At 41.0% G+C, this 22,288-nt stretch overlaps 1 protein-coding gene across 3 annotated transcripts; it reads left to right on the top strand.

Moving 5' to 3' along the window:
• Positions 1–119: 119 nt before the first annotated feature.
• tmem196b (transmembrane protein 196b) lies at positions 120–10,292 on the top strand. Of its 3 annotated transcripts, XM_079626617.1 has the most exons (6): positions 120–239; positions 5,128–5,734; positions 6,804–6,993; positions 7,797–7,853; positions 8,078–8,332; positions 9,526–10,292. In XM_079626617.1, the coding sequence occupies exons 3-6, from the start codon at positions 6,829–6,831 to the stop codon at positions 9,574–9,576; spliced, it is 528 nt and encodes a 175-aa protein (XP_079482743.1). In that variant the 5' UTR covers positions 120–239; positions 5,128–5,734; positions 6,804–6,828; the 3' UTR covers positions 9,577–10,292. The 3 variants fall into 3 exon arrangements, with proteins under 3 accessions (XP_079482743.1, XP_079482744.1, XP_079482742.1); XM_079626618.1 differs by lacking the exons at positions 120–239; positions 5,128–5,734 and having other exon boundaries at positions 6,330–6,993; positions 8,078–8,349; XM_079626616.1 differs by lacking the exons at positions 120–239; positions 5,128–5,734 and having other exon boundaries at positions 6,351–6,993.
• The last annotated feature ends 11,996 nt before the right edge of the window (positions 10,293–22,288 follow it).

Here is a 22,288-nt window from a genome sequence, read left to right as displayed (position 1 = left end):
GTCAAGTATGCTAAAGGAATGGGCTACCATAAAGTCAATCTTTGAGAAATAGATGCTTTTTGAACTAAGGGATGGTTCATTAAAAAAACCTAATCATTGCTATTCCAAACCTGTAGGACTGACTAACTTCTGTGAAACGTAAAAAATGCTGGACGTTCCCATTGGCGTTCATTGTATGGACAAAAACAGTTGAAACATTCTTCTGTTGTGTTCTCATTCACGTTTGAATCGACATGAGGGTGAGTAATCGATGACAGAATTAAAATTGTTGGATGGATGAACAATCTCTTTTGATTATGAATGGACAATTACAAACCATCTACATGATATTAATGTGATTGATGTCCAAAACTCTGGACTTAATTGAATGGTCTTCTGTCTAACAGCCCACGGGGGCTGTTAGTGTGTTATTTTAGATAACACTGACCCACTCCAAATCTCAGCATGCGATGAGGAGGGACTAGAGCTCTCTGATTGGTCATATAGAGAGAAGTTTGCAAACTGAAGACCCAATTAAAGTCTAGCACTGACCCAAATAAAAGACAGAGGTTTCTTGAGGAAAGTTCTGTGTATTAATGTTTCACCATCATTTTTTAGATTTTTGAATAGATTACATAGAAAACAATGTAGTTCACTTTTCATAATTACATAAATTTACATACTCTTTTACATATTTACATCTTTAGTCTTTTCATTTCATACATTATGAATACCCGTTAACTGAATAATTAACAAACATGCTTCATTTGCATGATACACTAACTGTCACTGTCATTTATCACAAATTTTGATTGATTACATCTTTCACGATGTTTCATGCCTGCATGTGGTTCTTCTTGGTGGGAGAAATGGTTACTGTTTGGATAGGGGGCAGGAATGACCTTTACCAGACCTGACCAGCCAGAGAACATCTGGGACAAACCATCAGCATTACCTTTAAAGGAGCCACAAAAGGGCTATATAGGAACTATCTGGTGACCCTTGTATTAGTGTCCTTTGCCTTTGAGATCCATTGGAGGGGGTGCATGAGCGGTCCCAAGATTAAAGGGCTGGCTGAGGAGGTAGTATCTTAACTTTATGATCAGCTTTTCTTTTTCCACCTCAGCATACCTTGTCTCTGCTGATAATAACTGTCGGCTGATATAAGTCACTGGATGTTTTTCCCCTTTGATGGTTTGAGACAGGACAGCTCCCTGCTCCATATCAGAAGCATCCATCTGCTGGGTGAAATTCAACAAGAAGTCTGTAGTATGGAGAACAGGGAAGACATAAGGTTTCTCTTTCTGCCACTGGGCTCCACTGCACCTTATCTGGCTGTCCCTTCATAGTCAAGTAGTAAAGGGACAAGCCAGTGCTTGAGACCCTGCTAACCTCAGAAAGGCGCATACATGTTTTTTGGTGGTGGGCTGAGGGCCCAAAAATGTCCCGGCCGATGTAGTAAACCAGGTACCATGTCTCGGAGAGGTACAGGTGACATTTGTGGGGGTTGGAAGTTAGTCCAGCCGGACGTAGCGCAGACAGCACTTCCCGCAATCAAGATTGATGTTCTTCCCAGCTCTCTGAGTGGGCGATGACGTCATCAAAGTAAGCCGCAGTGTACTGTTAATTGTTGTTAATGGTTGGGCCCATGAAGCCCAAAGGGTAGGACCCAGTACTGCCAATGTTTCTACGGAGCATTGAAGGCCATTTTGTCCTTAGCTTGAGGGGAAAGTAGATCTGCCAGTAGACTACCCCGTTGGGAGTAAATATTTCAGGCCCTCCCAAGTTGGTCAATCAGTTCATTCAAATTTCACCAGAGGTTCTTGTTTTTCTGCCGTAAGGATGGCAGAGTGGTGCTTTGGGACCCAGTGAATCAGGAGGTAGACATGGTCGATTTGTTCAGCTTTGTTCGGCATGGTAACAAGTAGTAAAGTAAAGGCATGGTGTTCTTTACTTTACTACTTACTTAAAAATATGCTCTGATTACGTAACTTTCCATGTTACCCCCGATACTGACTGGTACGTAACTACAAGTCACATATATTAGGATCTCAAAAACCTCAATGATGGTCTGAATTTACATTTTTTTTCATCCTTTAACGTTTGGTTCTATGCAATTATACTTCAGCGGGTCTACTAAAAGAGTGGGAGGCCCAGTTAAGATAATGGAGCGTTTTTCAGCACGAGAGCAGTGGAAAACAGCCAGTAACATAGAAACTGTGCCTTGCCAAAACATCATTAACTGCTCTTTGAATTTTTGGTGAGAAGCTTTAGCTGTTGTTTTCAAACTATATGGAGTTACATCATATTGTCTGGTATGTGAGGAAATTTTACGTTGTACCTCACAAAGCAGCTAAGAAATTTGCAAGGACTGATTTGTTCCATTCTGCAAGCAGCTCACCTTTGGCATCCATTGAGCAATAGAGCAAAGCCAAATCAGCTTTAAGAATTAAGGTCATTACCTACAATGAAATGGGGTAGAATAAAAGTATTTTGTAAGGTGTTCATTATTTAGACCTAAAGGCTAAGATGAATATTATTATAAGCACACGTGATCCAATAAGCTCAATTAAGAGTTTCTCCCTGAGAATCAAAATTAAAATACCATCATATTATGGCTGAAAACTTTTCATTATACTTGCCAACCAAAAACAACCTGTAGTGTATTCATAACAACAACTGCAGGGATTTCTTGGTTATCCTTAATCTTAAGAGTTTTTGAGACTTGTTTATGTTCCTTCAAGCTTTTCAGTCAAAAACATACATGTTCATATTCATCTGTATCATTCTGTATTAGGGGGTTTTGGATCAGAAAAAAAAGTACAAATCAGTGGTTCTTAAACAGTGGTCCATGCTTGCCTAAGGGGCCTCAATGTGATTTTAAAGTCCCCCTGTGGTGAAAATCAAGCTTTTAATGTTTTTTATATGTCTATGTGGTGTTTTTTAAATGCTTTAAGACAAACCATGATGTGCAAAGTCGACACCATTGCTGAGTATTTTCTCCTTAAAACTGCAGTAAACCAAAGAGTCTCACAATCGAGTGGATCTCTGAGCTGGTGTGAGTGAGTGGAGGCGGGGCTTATATTACTTGGAACCTTGTATACTAAATAAGGCAAGGGTTTAGTTTCAATCTATTTTAAGGCATGAATAATAATAATAAAAACTTTTAAATATGTAATTTTTGTGATCAAAGATGATTTTTAAGGGATACAATTATTTACTACAGGGAGACAAAACAACCATTAAAATAATCCAAAACCAATGGTGGTGCTAGACACTTTTGAAAATGATCCCCTTAGTAATATTTTATAGAGCCACAACAGTATTTCACTGGGGCTTGTGCTCCCGTATACTGATAAATCATTAGGCTTTGTGTCAAAGGAAATTGTAGTGACCTGAGAATTGATAACCCAAGTGAAAACAAAACGTATACAAATTTAAAATACGTTTATTTCATACCAAGTATACTACAAATCCATGAACATATTTTCTGACATATCACTTGAGACTTACTGAAATAAACATTATAATTAAATTGATTTGGTGTACTTCATTATTGCACATTTCCTTAATATTAAGCATAAAATGTGTTTTAATATCACTATTAGAATAGTATGATCCGTAAAATCAGCCTTTAATTGCAAGATATTTCATCCCCATTGGAATTATAAGGTTCTATCTGACATTTTTGTCAAAATTTAGTTATTCACATGTTCTTATTCTGTGACAACTTATTTACATTATGTGATGTTGTTTTTTAAGTTGTGTACATTTTGGAACTTTTTATTTAGAAAATAAAAAGGTTATTTCTACACAGTCGAATGGAATGCAAAAACTTTAAAGCTCAATATCTCAAAACCAGTCAGAATGCAGATATAACCTTATAATTCCAAGGGGACGATTTATAAAAGTATACTTGCAATAGTTCCACTTTAGCACGATCAAATATACTTAAATATATATTTAGTTGGACCTCATCACTACTTCTGGATAATTAAAGTGCATTAAGTATAAATTAGTTGTTCCAATTTAGCAGACTTTAAGTATACCAACAGTATAATTGCAGGGTAGCCCACAAGTAAATGTATTTGAAAGTATACTTTGCATAAAATAAATGTTTTCAAATACATTTTGCTATATTTATTTTTAATGATTAGTTAAGCAGTCAAGTCAGCTGTGTTTTATCAGATGTTTAGAATCAGAACTGTATCTGCCATGCAGTCATACCACTATAAAAAATATATATATTTTAAAGTTGTAAATAAAACATATAGGCCTATTAGCCAACATTTTACCAGAAAATACTAGCCTATATAAAATATTACTTAAAAATGTTAAGTAATGTTTTATTCAATGTGTTACTTGCCATTTCTTTGTAATTTTTTGTGAAATTTACTTGCAATTTTAAAGTGAAAACTCCCAACCCCCCCCCCCCCCCCCCAGCAAAGTTGTACAACAAAATTTGTAAAATAAATATTTATCCTCAATCACGTAAAGTAACCGTTAAATGCATGAATGTTTCACCAATCATTACATATAAAAAAAAATTCTTGTTATATATTTCATAATGAATTGATTGAGGAATACTGAGAAGGTTGATGTCTAACTTTAAAAAACGATTGAGGAGGAGGGTATATGACGTCCCGGGTCACTAAAGACCCGAGGACGGTATATGCCTAGGGTTAATATAATACAATACAACAGTGAAACAAAGGGTAAAACTTTTCTGAATATAGGTTAGGATGAGAGTTTACTCTCTGTGCTAAGTATTGTGTGGGCAAGATGTGCTGTATGTCCATCCAGATTAGAACTTTCAGGGCACCAAGTTAATGAGGAAAAACAAGGGTAATGACCGGAAAACATACTGGCTTCACACTTCAGAGGCACAAAAGGGAAACCAGCAGGCTTCACATTGCACTGCTTCAACGCAGTGACCTGCAGTGTAGTGTTATCGTTTCTTTCCTGAAATGTGGCTAACATGGTCACCATAAAGCAAAATTAAAATGTTTTTATAATGCCGTTATTTAAAAAGCTGAATAATACTGAATGAACTACACTGTATCATTTAACTAGCTACATTTTTAGCCTGCATGCTTGGTCTTAAAAATACAGTGGACCAATTGAACACATTTTAATGAATGTTTTCAGGCGGAGAGATCTCATCCTGTGCTGCAGATCTCGGAGAGTGAGTGAGAAGTGCCTGGAGGTAGATCAGCACAGAGCGGCCACTCGGCAGTGGCAGAGTCCCTTTTTTCATGAGCACTGAGGCACATCAAACTGAGATTAATGGGATGTGACTGGCTTTATCGCAGGACCCTTTCACCGGATCACATGCAGAGGGTGGCCGAGCAGTGTTATACTCACTGAGGGGCATCTGAACACATCAGCGTATAGATAGTGGGCCATGTATCTGGAGTTTATGTAACGACGAAAGATAAAAATAGATATTTCTCACCCCTCACCGAGCTATTTCAGAGTCATGGCTGTCATAATACATTTGTTAAACTATACATTTATACTAATTTTGTCAGATAGAAACAGCGAGGAAGTCACTTCCAGCAGTTATGTTGCTATTAAGGGACTAAGAAGGTGAACTTACTGAATTATTCTAATATTTAGACTTAAAAGTTAACCGAAAAATTATGTTTTGGACCCCATTGACTTTCATTGTGTAGGCAAAAGATGTTCTTCAGAATACCTTATTTTGTGTTCCGCAGAGGTAAAAACGCCAATACAGGTTTGGAAGGACATGAGGGTGAGTAATTAATGAAATAATTTTTTTAAGGCATTTTTAAAGGCTAACCCTTTAGTTCACCCAAAAATGAAAATTATGTTATTAATTACTCACCCTTAAGTAGTTCCAAACCCATAAGACTTTTGTTCATTTTCAGAATCTTTTTTATTTTATTTAGGCTATCTGAGAGCTTTCTGTCCCTCCTTTGACAGCCTGCGCAACTACCACTTTCAAGCCCCAGAAAGGTAGTAAAGACATCATAAAAGTAATCCACGTGACTCCAGTGGTTTAGCCTTAAGCGCAAGTGCTTTGTTTGCACAAAAAAACATAACTTTATTTACGAAATTTCAATCACCAACAAGCGTTCACGAGAGCACCGTCCACGACCCATGCATGTTGTGTTGATTCAAGAGCAGTTGTTGCGTGAACGCGCGTTGGAGATTAATATTTGGTAAATAAAGTGGTAAATTATGTTTGTTTTAGTTTTTTGCATGAACAAAGCACTTGCATCGCATCATAAAATTGAGGTTAAACCACTGGAGTCACATGTATTACTTTAATGATGTCTTTACTACCTTTCTGGGGCTTAAAAGTGGTAGTTGTATAGGCTCTCAATGGAGGGACAGAAAGCTCTCAGATTTAAAAGATTAAATCACATTAAAAATATATTCATGTTCTGAAGATGAACGAATGTCTCACAGGTTTGGAACAACATGAGGGTGAGTAATTAATGGCATAATTTTCATTTTTGGGTGAACTAACCCTTTAAGTACTAATTTTTAAGAATAAGTCTTCAGAGAAGTTAGGCTGCTATAAGACTGTGTCTCTTTATGGTTTGTGTGTTAAAGATCAGGCAGTCATGTGACCAACATATCCAACTGCTTATAAGAGTTCTGAAACATGCATTTATATGCAGTGAAAAGCAGGAGCAGCACACAGATTCAAGCTTTTTAGGAGACAAAACTGACCCCTGAGTTAAAACTTTAAACTAAACAGTGTTTTCTTAAAGCTGTAATGTGTAGTAGAAGATCTGTAATAGCTGGTTGGCGAGGTGAGAGAGGGATTTTCTCCCTCTGACTTTTTCTCACAGTCTGAGGAATGATGCCCGGAGGAGCATGTGCACCAAGCAAGCGCATCTTTGGAGTTTGCTGGTCCTCTCTGTCTTTCATATGGGACTCGGGGTGTCCTGCATCTCTATGGGTGTGCTGGGGATCACACAAGCCCTGTGGCCGCAGAAGAGCCAAACCTCCTTTTCTACACCGGTGTGGAGTGGCGCGTGTGTAAGTTAGAGATTGTTCATTTATCTTCTGCATGGGATTTATATGACTATATTTGAGTCTGAATAATAATATGGACATGAATCTGAATTATATATATATATATATATATATATATATATATATGTATATATATATATTAAAAGATATATATTAAATATATAAAAAAATATTTTTAAAAAGTTTTTAATTTCACTTTTAGAAAGTGTAAATGGTGAATTATCTTGTGTGCTGATTTTTACTCAATTAATGTGATTCCTACCACTTTTTTTTCTTAAACCTGATATTATTATTGCTTTGAAGTATACATACAATGTATCAACATTTCTGTCAAATTTATATAAAAATATTATATATAATTATTATTTGTTTATTTATTGTTAATCAATTATTAATTTATAATCATTTACATTAGTACTTATAGACCCCCTGTGGTGAAAATGTTGTTTATATGGCTATGTGGTATTTTTATATAGACAAATCATGTGCAAATTCATCAGTCAACACCATAGAGTCGTGTATATGACGTCCGAAACCAAAAGATGATGATCAATGATGAGTTTTAAGGGATACAATTATTGACTGCAGGGGAACTTTAAATAAAGTTTATTATATTACATTACGAATTTTATTTAATTTATACTTTAAATTCTGTAATTATTCTTATTTTTAAGTATGGAGGTAACTAGACTGATTTTCAACTTTACAATTTCCAATTAGCAACTAAAATATGATATCCAGAATGTGTATAAAACTGTACTAGAATTAAATTTAGATTCAGTAACACATCTGTTTTTTCCCCCCAGTTTCTTGTCTGTGGACTATGTGGGATACTGTGTGCGAAGAAGAGAACTGGACCAACTGTGAGAGGATAGTGACACACATCCTAACAACATAAATACTTCTTATCTAATCTATACACACTTTCACAGAGATAACCACTGTAAGCCGACATCAACTTGTAAACATTGTCTGTAGTCCCTGCTTTATCACTCTCATGATACACTATCATGTAAAACAAAACTTTTATAATGTAATGTGTAATTACCGTTATCTCATTCTTGTTTTGTTCCGCCTCACATCACAGATGATCCTGTTTTCAGCCTGTTGCATCTGCGGACTTATTGGGGGAATTCTCAACGTCCAGTTTGTGCGAGCGATGGTGAAACGGGCGAACAGCCTGTACTCTCTGCACCTGGCCTTCCTCTGCCTGGCCAGCCTGGGCATCTTGAGCTGCACTCTCTCCACATGGCTCACCTGCAGACTCGCCAGCAGTGAACAGAAAAGGCTGTTTCTGGAACGGGATCTGTCCCTGCATCATTCCGTGGAGATGGGCGAGAAGGTGAAGGCGGTGTGCGGGTGAACTATCTAGGGACTGTGAGACTAGTTTGCTTTTATTGAAAATTTTAAAAGTGCAGATTTGATTTCTAGAATCAAAGACCCTTAAAGGAACTTTTTGGGACTTTAGCGTATTCACCGTATCCTATAGTTAGATAAGTCCATATACGTACCCTTTTCATCTCCGTGCGTGCCGTAACTCTGTCTGACGCACCCACCGCTAGCCTAGCTTAGCACAAAGACTGGAGGTAAACGGCTCCAGCTAGCATACTGCTCCCAATAGGCTAAGTGACAAAATAACGGCAACATTTTCCTATTTACATGTTGTGATTTGTATAGTTCAAGCGTGTACAAATAACAAGGTCACATGAGACACAGCCATCTTCTTACCGTACATGGAAACAATATTCTCAGAAGGCGAAGCGCTGCTACTTCTGCGCCAAGTAGCAGTGCTTCGCCTTCTGAGAATATAGTTCCCAGTATGTATACGGTTAGAAGATGGCTGTGTCTCATGTGACCTTGTTATTTGTACACGCTGTAACTATACAAATCACAAAATGTAAATAGGAAAATTTTTACCGTTTACCTCCAGTCTTTGTGCTAAGCTATAGGCTAGCGGTGGGAGCGTCAGACAGAGTTACGGCACGCACGGAGATGAAAAGGGTACGTATGGACTTATCTAACTCTGGGGATACGGTGAATAAGGTCCCAAAAAGTCGGTGTGTTTATTTAAAGACAAAGTTGTTTCACTCGGCGGCCATCTTTGAAACGTCTCTCGGGCAGCTCTGACCCCTTTTAATGGGGAAACATCAAATTCTCCAAAGTTGTTCACTAAACTTACGGTTAAATTTCACATTTGAAATCTGACAACAACTGTCTCATAGGCCTACATTTTGTTTCTTAATGCTCAAATCATGACAAAAAAAAAAACTTTTTAGGTGCAGTCGTAAGTGCGTTTGCATCTGAAATCGCATACTCTCTTGGGTAGGTATTTATTTTGAATAAGTAGCCTAATTACTTCACGAACCGCTAAAAAAGTATAGTATGAGTGCAAATGATAGCAAACTCTTTATGTGTGTATGTGTGTGTGTGTGTGTGAGAGAGAGAGAGAGAGAGAGAGAGAGAGAGAGAGAGAGAGAGAGAGAGAGAGAGAGAGAGAGGAAGTGATCACACTGACTGTTTTCTCTGGCCTGTCAGGAAGTTCCAGTGAAGCATGCTACGCACAACAGGAGCACCTCACTACCATAAAGCTTCCAACCTTTGGATCTGCATCCAGGTTTTCTCAGAAAGACTTGCCCTGTTCCAATAGCCAGGCTGTGTTCAAAGCACATGCAAAATCGCTAATCGAGGATTTGGAAGCCTACTCTGGCTACTGAATGCCAAAAAGCAAAAATATTGCAGTCACAGAAGTAAACCTCAATGCTGTTAGCGTGTTACTTAATAACTAAGGACAAGCAAGCATGCCGGTCAACGACCCAGTGAATGGCTGCTAATATTCGGAATTTACAAATTACAATACAACAGCGACATCTGCTGGTGTGTCAGCACCCGAGTGGAGCACGAAGTACCTATACCAGCAGAAGAAAGCAATCAGGGATTACTGGTGATCTACAGGTATTTACAGACAGTGTTTGAATTACATAATGACTTTCAGGGCAGAAGACTCTTTAAGGGAACTTTTTAACGTCTGCTTAATTGCCTAATCGCAAGCCTACCTAATCGCAATGGAAAGCACTCGAGTTCCGGCGTCTTCGACTTATCGAACTTATAATTACTGACACGTTTGAAACTGTTGAAACCATTATGTATAAAAGGAATTTGTGCTTTTACCTTTTGTTTTTGACCCCTTTCCCTTCCCACCTTGACCATCAATAAATTGACATTTTATTTAGCTGTCTTTTAGGCCTAAGTGAATCGAAGCATAAAACATACTATACTAAATATCTATGCAAATAAATATTTTGAAACAAAATATGTTGTTTTTTTCTGCCTACAAAAGCCTTATAATTTCAAAATTGACGTTTATGGCCTACAAAGGCAATAACGGCTAGCCTACTGATCACCTAAAAATGTATCAAAATAACCACACCATTTATTAATTTTGTTCACCAAAAAAAAAAAGAACATTTCCATATGCTACTATGGAAGTCAATGCATGGGCCCATCAACTGCTTGATTAGTTGTATGGTCCCATATTCAGAATTTGTGCTCTGTATTTCATCAATCCAAGTACACACACACACACACACACACACACACACACACACACACACACACACACACACACACACACACACACACACACACACACACACACACACACACACACACACACACACTTAATTTTTGGTTGAACTGAACTGTCCCTTTAAGAGGCATCATAACAGCAATGCACTACTGGACATAGCCTATCAATAAAATCCTTTCTCCTTTCAAAAATGGGCCCCATGACAGGTTAAATATCTGAATGCTTTCTCTGTGAGGATCCTAGAGGGCGCTGTTCCCTATAACTCAACCTCTGCTGCCCCCTTTCTCCCGTCTTCCACTTTGTGTCTCTGAAGCTGACAGCTCGTGAACCATTCACAAATCATGGTTATGAACAGAAGCATTCCTTTGTCCTCTGGGTATATAGGGCTTCATTTGGTTCGTTCCCATGATATACGCTGAGGGCAAGAAGTCATTTAACACACGATTTATTACCTTCCTGATTTATAACCCATGTAAAAGAAATGCGGTCTCTCCACTTCCCTCTTTACTCTTCTAATAATTTTGTGACTGATGATGTGAATAAGGAAGAAAGTATCATCATTACAGATAAGAAAACAAATGCAAGGCTTGCCTTTTCCTTGACCTATAGACTATCCTGGTCATCCATAAGCACATTGATAAAATGTCTGCATTGTTTTTGAAGCTCATTTAGACATCAAGGTTTTTTCAGGTAAAGGTAGCTTTTTTCTTCCCGTTCTATTCAACGGGATGTGTCACGTGATTTAGTTTAATCTAGACAAAAACTGTGATAGGCTATATTTGTCTTATTAAACCTGGTGATGAACGTTCTTGTATTATTTGAGAATACAAAATGCTCTCTAAAAGTATTTAATTACAAATAACATTTGATTATGTTTTGTCCCGACAAAGTACAAAATACTCAAAAGTAAATACATATTTTAAATGCATTTAATTAAAATACTGCTGAATCTAAAAATCTCTGAAAGTGGTCACCCACTTTTTGAGTGACCTTGGTCACAAATTTCCATTGTTTTAGAGATGACAAAATTCATCGAGATTAATTTGAAGCAAATAAATTGGTTTATTTAGGAAAACACAAAACAAGGAACAACACTGAAACTAAATTCTTGAATGAGGGATTGAACTACTATAAGTATAAAAATGTAATTTAATGTAATCTAGAATATATAGAAACTAAATATAAAATAATTTAAACATTATGGGGTTGCACCGACTAGTCGACTTTAAAGCTCTGCCATGACGCTTTAACCTTGACGTCGACTAGTCACTGATCATGGGATTTTGACACTAACAACATGACCATCTTGCAGAACACAATAGGCAGAAGACCCTCAGGCTGTCCTGACTTAGTGTGCTATATCTTTTCTGACTGATTGGAAAACTATTTTTTTCGAATTGCATTCAAAACTAAAACAAAATCCCATAGATTTACATTGGCTCTAAGAAATCTTTGAAGTCCACTGTTTCCTTCAGTTTAAATGACCAAATAAATGCATTCCCAGATACTCTTATTGATCGAGTGAACTGTTTTAAACGGTCCTGCTTTATCAGTAGACAATGAGCTCGCTGCTCAACCTTCAAATACTCGGTCAGCATTTGCTGTAGCAGTTACAGCACGCTTTCAGAAACCCTCCACCTTCCCCAGCTCCACCTGTATAAAATCTTCTACGGATAATTGATGTATACTATATTGTACAGCAGCAGCATGTCTTGTATGTATTGGCAGTAGCAAGTCCCGTACTTGCTCTGCAGCAGCAATAACAGCAGCAGCGTACCAGATCTATTCCATCAAGACCAAACATATCAACATCGTCATATCCATTACCATGCCAAACACAAATATAATGACCCATAGACAAAATAACTGATAAAAAGAATAATTTATGCGGGAGCAATAGCTTTTTGAGCAGACATACTGCAGCTCTGCACAAAGCTACCCGAGTTCGAGTCTCGGTTGGAGGTTCAGGCTTGTCAAGCCAACATCAAAGTTTGTTCACAAACCTTAGCCTCTTGTTGCAAAGCATTCCCATCTCTTGTGTTTTTATTAATGACATCATCAGCGATTATTTATATAAATGCAATCACACTGACTCTTGGCTTCTAGTATATATCTTCACTTGCATGCCATCTTTCATGGTATGAAAGGTTTGTTCATTATCATTAAAAAGCAATTTCTCTATAGAGAAAACGAATGGGATTTTCCGACGATCTGACTTTGTTCCCTACATCTCACTAACATTTGAAACCTTCCCCCATTTTATCTTAGATAAACATAAACACACCCAGTTTAGATGGAAAATGTTTTATGGATAGTTATCAGAGGACGACTTGCTCAATCAGCTGGAACAATGTTTCTTTAAATCAGTCAGTTTGTTTCTCTTGCTGGTCGCTTTCCACATTCGCTCGTCTGGATGAGCGGCGACCTTGTTCCACTGACTCATACGAGCAGAGATTTTGTGACTCACAGTTGGCGGTCTCTGAGGGATGAGCTGTGTAAATCATCTCTGTTCTTCTCCCCTCCCTGGGCCACCGAGAACTTGGGGTAACCTGGACCATTGGGACGTTCTCTCCATAATTGCCTCTCTGAGCATTAAACCACACAGCAATCACAATATGATGGAGTATTTGGAGGAAACTAGTGGAGACAGGAAGTAGTCCTCTCATATCGTTTGCTGGCTCATCACTCTGGCAGAAGACGCTTGGAAAATTAAATGTCACCGTGTGGTTCATTTCAGAGGTGCCGCTGAGTTGATTTTGAGTGCAGAAAGTTCTACTGACTGAAGTTCAAAAATAACTGTTGCCCTTGGCTATCACACTCTGTTGAGCTGAACCGATACATTACCGTATATATGCAAGGCAATGCATAGAGCAGCTTTTGTTGTTTTGACCACTCAAACAGAGGGCTCTACCAGGTAGGCAAGGCAAGGCAAAACTTTTTAGATGGAGAGGATGAAGGGAATTCTCTTGTGACAGATCACATTGACGCCGTAGCAGCTGAGGTCTGCCAACCCCACCTATAATGGAGAACACAGACATGGAGAAGTGCAGTGAAGGATGTGGTCAGTGGGAGATGACCGACTTTATTAATGACTCATTAATTGTCTGTAAATGTTAGAGGTGATTTCCCATAGTACACACTTTGGTACACTCTGTCTGATCCTAGATCAGAGTGGAAATTTGACGGAGGGTTATTTATTTTCACTGATTAAGCGCGTGTTCGGGAATTTAGGAAGTTCTGGGAAACCTTGTTATGAGGTTACCTATCACCATTTATAAACACCATCTTTAGTGCTTTATTAAGTCTGCATAAAGAACATTTCGAATGAGGATTTTTGTCTTGTTTTCCAGTAAAACATTAAAAATCCTGTTTTTGAGAAGCAAGTATACTTCTATTGAAGATATTAATCTGATTTCACTGAGAAGACTTAAGTAGTGCCAGACTAAAATTCACGTTGAGCTGTTTTAACTGAAAGCAACTTGGAATAAAATGTTACTGCGTGCATCTTGAGAAAAATAAACAATGGCCCTGTTCAGAGAATATATCTTTAAGTTAATCTTTCTTACACAATTGGATTTTTTCGCTCTTGATTTAGACATATAATTAACAAAAAGGTGTAGTCTAAATCTCATTATCTCCACTATGTTGCCTCTCAACAAGTAAATATTATAGACCTTTTTAGTCAGATTAATTTCCTTAGATTTTACACAATCGTCATTTGGAGATGCTACAATTTTTAAATATTTGTATTCTTTGATAACTGTATATGTATGATTCAGATTCAGATGATTCAGGCTAGTTTATTGTTGTCCAAGTGAATAATGCAGCCTCTCCCTAGTTCACCATTAAACAGCAGCCCGTCATGTGTGGTGCTGAGAGTCAGCCGAATCCTGAACAGACAAACAGCGACCCGCCGTCACCTCTCTAATGTCCAGCAGATGCCTGTTATAGGCGTGAACTGCAGGTGCACATTCACATACCTGCTCTAACACACACGCACACATGCACACATTGTTTTGTACTTAAATCTTTTTATGTAAAAAAGGCTTCGCACAGACCTCACTCATTCTGTTTCCAGTGGCAAATGAAATTGTTGTATAAAAACAGATTTTTGATTTGTCCAAATTTTTAAGGTACCGGTAAGTGGTTGCAAAGTTATACTCCGTTAAGTGAGTATATTAAACAACTTCTTATTATATTCACTGAAATTCATGAAACTGCATATTAACCCCTTAAAGTGAAAAGTTATCTCAATCAGACTTTTTTATAGTTTATTGTACTAATGCATTACATTTTTTTTTCAAATCTACAGGATGCAATAACATTAGTTAATGCAAATGCATGCTTAACTAAAATAGCCAGTTAAACATAATGTGCACCAAGCACGTTCTACTCAGTTAGTATGTTAGAATGGACTCTATGATGGTGATTTCATATAAAACACCATATTATGTACTAGTTTGCCTACTTATGTGCTCTAAAAGTGAGTACCGGTACTCTTTTTGAGAATAAAAAGTAGATACTTTTGAGTAGGCTTTTAGAACAAACTACCATGTCATAAAGCCGTAATACCGTAAAACAGCCTTTCAATTAACCTGTCACAGTTAACGGTCACTGTGATTTTGCCAAGACACGTTCCTGCATGGATCAACATAATTTTGTTGATCCTGGAACAACGTTCCTGTCTTAAAATGAAATTCTAATCATATCCCTACCCCTAGACCTAACCCTCCCCATAATTTATCCCTAAAATCAGAGGGAATTATCAGGTGAATAACACTGATGTAGAAGCACCTAACACTGGTTGTAAGCCTAAATTTCACATAAGCTGTAAACTTCTCCCTTAAATCTGACAGGTTGACTGGAATGTTGTTCCAGGATCAACAGAGATGTTAATCCAGGAACAAGTTGTACTTGGTGAAATCACATTCACCAACAGTTTACACCCTCATATACACACTTGTGACACTTCACATATTCTTCCTACTGTATTGGAAAAAAATGGGCCTGTTGATCTGTCAGTTGTGGGACTTTCATGCTGAGAACGCTCATGGTTTTTGCATAATGATGCATTAAATAATTGCCAAATGTACTGTATCTGTTTTGCTGTTGTGCTATTTGTATATTTGTAAAAGTTCACAATTTGTGTTGCAAAGGAAAAATAATACAAGAAAATAGTAAAAACAAATATCAAACCATAACTAAAACCGCTTTTTGGGAATCTCTACTAATGCTGCCTTCACATGCTGTCGGATATGCCAACTTTTGAACTCATGATTACGAGCTTGTCACATTCAAGTGCTTTGTTGTCGGAAAGAACAGGAATGGATTACAAAATATCCTTAGAAAATTGAGTACTGTCATAGATCACTCTTCATCAGTGTCTCGCTCTGGTCGTCAAAGAACTCCCTCTCCTGAATACTGAACTTCATCTCCCAGCTGTCCCATTGTCTGTTGGAGCCTCTCTCCTAATCACCTGCACAGGTGCAGCCACTTCTCCTATCTATGTAAGCTGCTTTCTCTCTGTGCTCGACGCGAGGTCTTGCATCTGCCACGTTCAAGCTATTCGGAGTATTCTACGTTCACTGGATTTCCCTTCTACGTTCACTGGATTTCCCTGGTTTACCGATCGTTGCCTTCCTGGTCTCTGAGTATCTGCTGCCTGCCCCGACCCTAGCCTGGTATCGTTTCTGAGTTTGGATTGCCCCTTAAACCCTGCTATTCTCTGTTTATCTCTGTGTGCTTTGCTGTCTAATAAACTCACTGCAAATGGATTCGCACGACTCTGCCTCTTCGTTACAGAAGACCTCTCCACAACAGGATCCAGCAGCTTTGCAACAATTAACCGCTGATCTCTCCAATCAAGCGTCAGTTCTGATCGTTCATCAACAACAACTGGAAAAGTTAACCACACTTACCGATGAGTTGGTGAAATCCATGCGGAGCCTCACGACACTAACCACCGATCCTGTTCGATCCGCGGCACCTCCGGTTCAGTCACCTCCCAACGTGAGTACCCAACCTATTAATCCACGTCTGTCCCAGCCCGAAAAGTATGATGGTTCCGCTGCAACATGTAAGGGATTTCTGCTGCAATGCTCTTTGTACATGAACCAACAGCCCAACTTTTACTCAAACGACGACAGCCGCGTGTCTTTCATCTGTTCGCTTCTAACTGGAAGAGCTCTGGAATGGGTCACCGCGCTCTGGTCGGGAGGTAATCTCACCTTTCCCTCTTATGATCATTTTCTCGCACAATTTAGAGAAGTTTTTGAGCACCCGGCCAGTGGTAAGGAACCGGGCGAGCTGCTGCTGTCGCTACGTCAGGGAGGATCCTCCGCGGCGGACTACACTCTAACCTTCCGCACTCTCGCTGCGCAAACAGGCTGGGGCGACGATCCACTGAAATTACTTTACCGTAAAGGTCTCAACCCTGATCTGCAAGGCGAACTGGCATGCCGGGATGAAGGCAAGACCCTCAGTCAGTTGATGGAACTAACCATTCGCCTGGACAATTTGATTCGAGCCCGACGAACACCCCTTAGGCATCGATTAACTGAGTCTCCCTCCGCGGGTTTGGAATCTGAGCCCATGCAAATTGGTTTCACGCGTCTCACCCCCGAAGAGAGAGAGAGACGTATGCGCAATCGCCTATGTCTGTACTGCGCCCAGTCTGACCACCGGAGGGCGTCCTGCCCCAACAGACCCACTTCCCGAGACCCCGCTGCGGTGAGTCACAGTTCTCATATCACTAACTCTCTTGTGTTAGTTGTCACGATCCACTTTGATGATAAATACATTGAAACATGTGCTTTAATTGATTCAGGAGCTGCAGGGAATTTTATTGATTTGAGTTTTGCTAAATCTAATAACCTCTCTCTCGTTCCATGTGATTCCCGGGTGGCAGTGGCGGCGATAGACGGACGCCCTTTAGGGTCTGGCAGGGTTCAATTCACCACTCAAGAAATCACGTTAATCACGGACACCCAGCACACAGAGATCATTCACTTCTTCACCATTGACTCACCTCATCATCCCCTCATACTGGGTTTTCCCTGGTTAGAACACCACAATCCGTCCATCTCGTGGTCTGATAAAAGGATTACTCAGTGGTCCGACGCCTGTCTGAAGAGATGCTTTAACGCTCCCATCGTTAACACTCCGCCGCGCCCCCATTCTGAAGATCCTGATCTCCAAGGTGTACCCGCTGTGTATCATGATCTCTCCCTGGCTTTCAGCGAAGACAAAGCGTATCAACTACCTCCTCACAGATCCAGTGACTGCGCCATCGACTTAATTCCAGGTGCCACCCTCCCGCGGGGAAGAGTATATCCATTATCTCAGCCAGAGACCGACGCCATGAAAGCATATATTGATGAACAGCTCGCCAAGGGCTTTATCACAACCTCAACTTCTCCCGCTTCGGCAGGTTTCTTTTTCGTGAAGAAGAAGGACGGCGGACTTCGACCCTGCATTGATTATCGCGGCCTCAACGAAATCACGGTGAAGTTCCGCTATCCTCTACCCCTGGTTCCGGCCGCCCTAGAACAACTCCGCACCGCCAAATTCTTCACGAAGTTAGATTTGCGCAATGCATACAACCTGATCCGTATTAGAAGTGGTGATGAGTGGAAGACCGCCTTCTCAACAACGACGGGGCACTATGAATACCGGGTCATGCCGTTCGGGCTTTCCAACAGTCCGTCGGTGTTCCAAGCCTTTGTAAATGAGATTTTCCGTGACATGCTCAACCAGAAGGTAATCGTTTACATCGATGACATCTTGATCTTCTCTGACAGTCTTGAATCTCATGTTAAGGATGTGCGAGCAGTACTCCAACGTCTCATCAAGAACCATCTGTATGCCAAGGTGCAGAAATGTGAGTTTCATCGAACGCAGATCTCCTTCTTGGGGTACATCATCAGTGCAGAGGGAGTAACTATGGATGACAGCAAGGTTCGATCCGTAGTTGACTGGCCACAACCCACTACCGTTAAAGAGATGCAGCGTTTCCTGGGCTTTGCCAACTTTTACAGGCGGTTCATCCGAAATTTCAGTATCACCGCAGCTCCACTCACATCTCTCCTGAGGGGAGGGGGACATCAGTTAAAATGGTCACCCGAGAGCCTATCTGCCTTCAACCAGTTAAAGGAGAAATTCACCACCGCTCCCATCCTTCACCATCCCGATTCCGAGCGGGAGTTCGTTGTGGAAGTGGACGCCTCCAGCACGGGCATCGGTGCTATTCTATCTCAGCGGCATGGAGATCCAGCGAAGATGTTCCCCTGTGCCTATTATTCCCGTAAGCTCTCCTCAGCAGAACGAAATTATGACGTGGGCGACAGGGAACTTCTGGCTATGAAAGCAGCACTAGAAGAGTGGCGACACTGGCTGGAGGGAGCTCGTCTGCCTTTCACCGTTCTCACGGATCATCGTAATCTGGAGTACATCAGATCCGCCAAACGTTTAAATTCCAGACAAGCCAGATGGTCCCTCTTTTTCTCCAGGTTTGATTTCAAGATAACCTACCGTCCTGGTTCCAAGAATGGTAAGGCAGACGCCCTATCCCGCCAGTTTGACAACTCCCTCGAGCCACTTTCATCCGAACCTATCCTGCCTTCGTCTCTCATAGTCGCCCCTGTTCAGTGGGACATAATGACCGAGATAACTTCTGCCCTGAGGGAGATTCCACCGCCTGCCGAGTGTCCTCCTAACCTTACCTTTGTGCCACAAAATCTCCGCACCCGAGTCTTACAATGGGTACACAACATTCCCAGTTCTGGACATCCTGGGATTTCTGCGACCACACATCTAGTCTCTAACCGTTTCTGGTGGCCCACGCTCCAAGCTGACGTGATCTCCTTCGTTCGGCAATGTTCCACATGCAATATTGTCAAGTCCTCCCATCTAAAGCCAGCTGGTCTTCTTCAACCTCTGCCCATACCACAGCGGCCATGGTCCCACATCGCGGTCGACTTTGTTACTGATCTGCCTCCCAGTCAAGGTTACACTACCATCCTCTCAGTGGTCGACCGTTTCTCCAAGGCCTGCAGGTTCATTCCCCTGGTCGGATTACCCACAGCGTTACAGACAGCTGAGGCCCTGTTACAACATGTCTTTCGCTTGTATGGTCTCCCAGAGGACATCGTCTCTGACAGAGGTCCCCAATTTACCTCCCGGGTCTGGCGGTCATTGTGTGGACAACTCAATATCAACATCAGTTTGACTTCTGGCTATCACCCCCAGGCCAATGGACAGGTGGAGAGGTTGAATCAAGAGCTCACGCGCTTCCTACGAACCTACTGCCACAAAAACCAGCAGGACTGGAGTCGTTTCCTCGTCTGGGCTGAGTACGCCCAGAATTCCCTGCGCAAGCCCTCGACTGGTCTCACGCCTTTCCAGTGTGTGTTAGGTTTCCAGCCTCCGCTATTTCCCTGGTCAGGTGAGCCCTCTGATCTCCCCACAGTTGACGCCTGGCTACAGAGGAGCGAGGAGACTTGGAACAACGCTCATGTCCACCTACAGCGAGCCGTGCGCAGACTCAGAGAACAGGCGGATCGTCACAGGAGAGGGGGTCCCAGGTATGTGGCCGGTCAGTGGGTCTGGCTGTCGACAAGAGATCTACGTCTCCGGCTTCCCTGTAAAAAGTTAAGCCCCAGATTCGTGGGTCCCTTCAAGATCCTCAGACAGATTACTCCAGTGTCGTTCCGATTAGCCTTACCATCTTCTTATCGCATCTCCCCTACCTTTCACATGTCTTTGCTTAAACCTGCAGCTGCTCCGAGGAGAGAGGGGAGCCAGGTGGAGACCACGGCAGAGAGTTCTCCTCCCATCATCATCGAGGACGAGGGGGCTTACCAGGTGAAGGAGATACTCGATTCCAGACGCAGAGGCAGGGTATTGCAGTACCTCATTGACTGGGAGGGATTTGGTCCTGAGGAGAGATCATGGGTAACTTCTCAGGACATCCTAGATCCAGCTCTCATCACCACTTTCCATCAGAGTCATCCGGAGAAGCCAGCCCCTAGACCCCGTGGGAGACCTCGTCGGCGCGCTGGTTCTCGCTTCGGGAGCCGCTCGCAGGAGGGGGGCTCTGTCATAGATCACTCTTCATCAGTGTCTCGCTCTGGTCGTCAAAGAACTCCCTCTCCTGAATACTGAACTTCATCTCCCAGCTGTCCCATTGTCTGTTGGAGCCTCTCTCCTAATCACCTGCACAGGTGCAGCCACTTCTCCTATCTATGTAAGCTGCTTTCTCTCTGTGCTCGACGCGAGGTCTTGCATCTGCCACGTTCAAGCTATTCGGAGTATTCTACGTTCACTGGATTTCCCTTCTACGTTCACTGGATTTCCCTGGTTTACCGATCGTTGCCTTCCTGGTCTCTGAGTATCTGCTGCCTGCCCCGACCCTAGCCTGGTATCGTTTCTGAGTTTGGATTGCCCCTTAAACCCTGCTATTCTCTGTTTATCTCTGTGTGCTTTGCTGTCTAATAAACTCACTGCAAATGGATTCGCACGACTCTGCCTCTTCGTTACAAGTACATTGTGCATAGTATAAGTGCCTTGTACAACAACACAAATGATGGAGGACACCGGCTTTATTCAAGCCTATTTATTGGGTAAATCATATTTAAATTCACATACTTATGCACTATTCTATTACATTTTGTAGTATAATTGAGTGCGTTCACACTAAAATTCCAAAAAGAAAAAGTGCACTTCAAATACCCTGATGATATACTTGATTAACCGGAGATATCAGGCTCTGATGTTGGATTACACAATAGCCTTATAAAATTTAGTACATAGTGCATACATAGTATAAGTGCATTGAGTAGAACAAAAGGAATCATGGAGGACACCTGCTTTATTCCCTACCTATTTATAAAACCAAAATAATATTTAACCCATTCATTGACAGCCATATAAACATTCACATGGCTATATAGATAGACAGCTTGCTGACGATTCTGGAATTACTGTCAAATACAGGTATTTTGCTGTGTATAAGAAATACAATGTGCTTCAAGTGATTATTTGAATATTTAAAAATGCACTACTTAACTAATAAAACATACCTGTCACAGCAGTTATCGTTCTCCCCTCCGTCATGATTAAAATGTTGGTCCGCCCAACTCTGGAACTTGGGTATCAAAACAATCCCCAAGCTTCCCAATGGTAAATACAACTTGAGAGGGCATTCATTTGTAACCAATCCTACTCGACCCACTCCGAGCGAGACTCGAAACATTGTGGTAGGCGGATGTGCTAGAGTAAAGACCGCAGCCTCTAGCGCGCCTCTTGAGGCCAAGGGTGTGAGGTTTACACACACTGTTCTTACTAGCTTGCTTCTGTTACACTGAACCCCCTAAACCTCACTCCTATCTGGGTCACTGCACCAAATGTATCCAGTCCTTCTCAACCCGCTCCAAGTGGGACACACACCGGCGTCTCTGGCATGGGAGGTGGGCGCACTAAGAAGGACGCTAAAGACGCAGCCCCTAACGTCAATCACTAGTGTGCCTCTTGAGGCCAGGGGAGTGAGGTTTACACGCATATCTCTAACTGGCCTATGTCCGTTACACATATTACATTTTTTATTAGGAAACTCGTATTTACGATAATTCGGATAGCACGTGTAGGCAGAATTAACCATTGGTCTCGCACACATGCACCTTGCAGTTCTTTTTATTTGTGTTTGTAGTTCTGAAC

Source organism: Phoxinus phoxinus, assembly GCF_949152265.1.
Source record: "Phoxinus phoxinus genome assembly, chromosome: 10".
In the NCBI taxonomy this organism is placed as follows: domain Eukaryota; kingdom Metazoa; phylum Chordata; class Actinopteri; order Cypriniformes; family Leuciscidae; genus Phoxinus; species Phoxinus phoxinus.
This window is presented reverse-complemented; position numbering and strand designations above follow the sequence as displayed.

Excerpts from the sequence above, each read along its gene's own strand:
- tmem196b (XM_079626617.1), top strand. The coding sequence starts at position 6,829 with ATGTGCACCAAGCAAGCGCATCTTTGGAGTTTGCTGGTCCTCTCTGTC. Across the intron at positions 6,994-7,796 it reads CGGTGTGGAGTGGCGCGTGT|TTTCTTGTCTGTGGACTATG; the intron begins GTAAGTTAGAGA and ends TTTTCCCCCCAG. Across the intron at positions 7,854-8,077 it reads AGAAGAGAACTGGACCAACT|ATGATCCTGTTTTCAGCCTG; the intron begins GTGAGAGGATAG and ends CTCACATCACAG.